The 2,603-nt window shown below is 40.8% G+C and overlaps 1 protein-coding gene across 1 annotated transcript in view; it reads right to left on the bottom strand.

Moving 5' to 3' along the window:
* Window positions 1-6: 6 nt before the first annotated feature.
* The window catches only part of hoxb9a (homeobox B9a), a 9,754-nt gene continuing 7,157 nt past the window's right edge, over window positions 7-2,603 (bottom strand). Inside the window, exon 2 of the mRNA XM_005947113.3 lies at window positions 7-1,631. Coding sequence (XP_005947175.1) covers window positions 1,396-1,631 — 236 coding nt within the window. The 3' untranslated portion in view covers window positions 7-1,395. The remainder of the gene's footprint in view (window positions 1,632-2,603) is intronic.

Raw genomic sequence — 2,603 nt, 5'->3', positions numbered from 1 at the left:
CTCTCTCTCTCTCTCTCTCTCTCTCTCTCTCTCTCACACACACACACACAAGCGCTCGCGCGTGTTGTTTATTTCCCATCCATAAAACTGCTATGGGACGCCATTTAAGTATACCGACACTACAAAAACGCAGTCCGGCTCTACAACACGGCCTACTTATGTTTTAACATCCAAATCAATATCTTCGAAAACACTCGAAGATATAAAATCTGCATACTAACCTAAGACTTTTTTTTAACTTTCTGTCTGTTGCTCTAGACTTAAACTTGTAATGGGACCTGCAGACATGTATTTATTTTCAGCTTTATTTATTTATTTTGATTGCACCAAGTTTCTGGTAGTAAATAGAAACCAGTGTTGCGCACGCATTCAACACAATTCGTTTCATGAGAGAGAATGCCTTGCATAGCAGTTGATACACGACAATTTATAAAAATAGAAAGGACTTGGAAAAAAGACTGACGATGGTAAGCAGAAGAACGTTATATCCTTGTTTTCAGTCTGAAATGTGCACAGCTGAGCTGGAAGTTTAATTTGATGGAAAGGGTTGGTTTATTAAATAAATAATAACTGTCGTGAGTCCTCTTCTTAACTAACTCTAAACTCTTGTGACGTCAGGCTACTGATCAGCCGCCGCCGCAGCGCATGAGCCACCCGAAAAGCAAGCCGAATGCCGAGATCCCAGGGATAGACAGACCCGATGGTCAGACAACCGGAATACAAACGGCTATTGGCTGCTTGTATCAGCTTCGACTATCAGGCGCTATGTAATCAAATCCTGCCAGAAAGAAGAGTGGGTGGGGTGGGGGAGTACAAATACAAACGAACAGCAACGCGCTTGCGTGCGAGCTGTGCGTGCTTTTCGTGCTTGTTAATGAAATCCCATTTTCAGCACTTCAGCACACACCTCTGGTGTCAACAAACAATCAATCAACTTTCTGCACATTTTATCTTGAATAATTTAATCCGATATCAAATTGCATTACTGTATAATAATTGTTAGCTTAATAAGAACTCGGTAGAAAGTAATGGCAACAAAATCTTTGAATTCATCAATCTATTAGTCTGATCCGAAGGTTTACACTGAGTCAGTCTGAGTGCTTTGAAAGATTGGCCGCCGAAACAAACTCAATTTTTTTACTATCGCAATCGCCTAATAGGAAATAATCCAGAAGTTCCAGAAAATTTCCAACTCTGAAAATCAGACGTTCCTAATACTTCAGCTGCAGCGTCATATGTGCTTGTTTGGGATCATACTTAGAGATTGGCATCACGTTTGGCTCACTCGGAATGTTAAAAGAAATTGAAGCAGTGGATGTGCATGTACATTTTTGCAGTTCTTGGGAATGTGAGATGTGTGTGTGCATGCATGCGTGTCTGAGCGTTTATGTCCTGCTAGTCCTTGGATTGGTCCTTATTTTGTTTCTTCATTTTCATCCTCCGGTTCTGGAACCAGATCTTCACTTGCCGCTCTGTCAGATTGAGTGCGCGCGCCACCTCATGTCGCCGATCGCGCGTGAGGTACATGTTGAACAGGAACTCCTTCTCCAACTCTAGCGTCTGGTATTTGGTGTACGGACAACGTTTCTTTCTGGAGGAACGAGCATGAAGCCAATTGGCCGATGGGTCATCTGCAGGAAGAAACGACAGAAAAAAAATCATCGATTAAAAAATGGAAATTGATAATCCATGCAGTCACTCTAACTCTATTTTGTGTTCACGACATCTTGAAGACAACACTAGACTCAGCAAATGACACTTTTATGCACGTTATTAATAACACATAATTTGGACAGAAGTAAAACCATGGCCCTTTTATATGGCATCACTTCAAAGCCACGCGGCCTTCTTTCCATGAATACCCTCCAGTATGCAGATGAAAAATAACAGCGGATTAAAGGGGGGGGGAAAAACAGAAAAAGAAGAGAAAAGAAAAGAAAAACTCGGACTACCAAGCTGATTTCCTTTTTTTCTTGTTGGTTAATTTTTAAAAATTATTATTGAACTCATTTGTACCTCACATTGGCTTCACGCGCCATTCAAGGAGGCAACTATCGATAACAAGAAAACAAAACAAAAAAGCAAGGCAAAGTTGAATGCACTAGGAGTAAGCACTGTCTCTATATTTGCAGCTTAATCTAATTTTATGACAAAAAGAAAGCAAACACACAAACACACATTGGTGAAAGTGTTCTATCTTTTAGTTTTTTGTAAGGATTATGATTTGAATAGAGCGCTAAATCCATCGCTTGTGTAGCAATTGTTCCTAAATTTCCTAGCTGTGGGAAATCTATAATCCAGAAAAAAAGGTTATCCTTTGCTATTCATTAAGCGTACTGAGATTTGGCTCTTTTGAGTGCAGTAGCAGAAATCTGAATGAAAACTAAATGTTTTTGTTTTCGATGAGAACATAATGAATTTCTCTCAGTTATTTCCCTCGTTGTCTTTGCATCGCCTCCTTGTTTGCCAGGCCACTGTGCCCCCACCACCCCTTCTTCCCATCACCACAACCCCGTTTATAGCATTCAGGACAATGTAATTAGCCTTAAATTCTCGTTTGGCAGGCATGGGTTTGGTTTGGGGCTCAAAGCTATGCCCCCCCC

Source organism: Haplochromis burtoni, unplaced genomic scaffold (assembly GCF_018398535.1).
Source record: "Haplochromis burtoni strain Fernald_Lab_line unplaced genomic scaffold, NCSU_Asbu1 Contig_490, whole genome shotgun sequence".
Taxonomy (NCBI): Eukaryota; Metazoa; Chordata; class Actinopteri; order Cichliformes; family Cichlidae; genus Haplochromis; species Haplochromis burtoni.
This window is presented reverse-complemented; position numbering and strand designations above follow the sequence as displayed.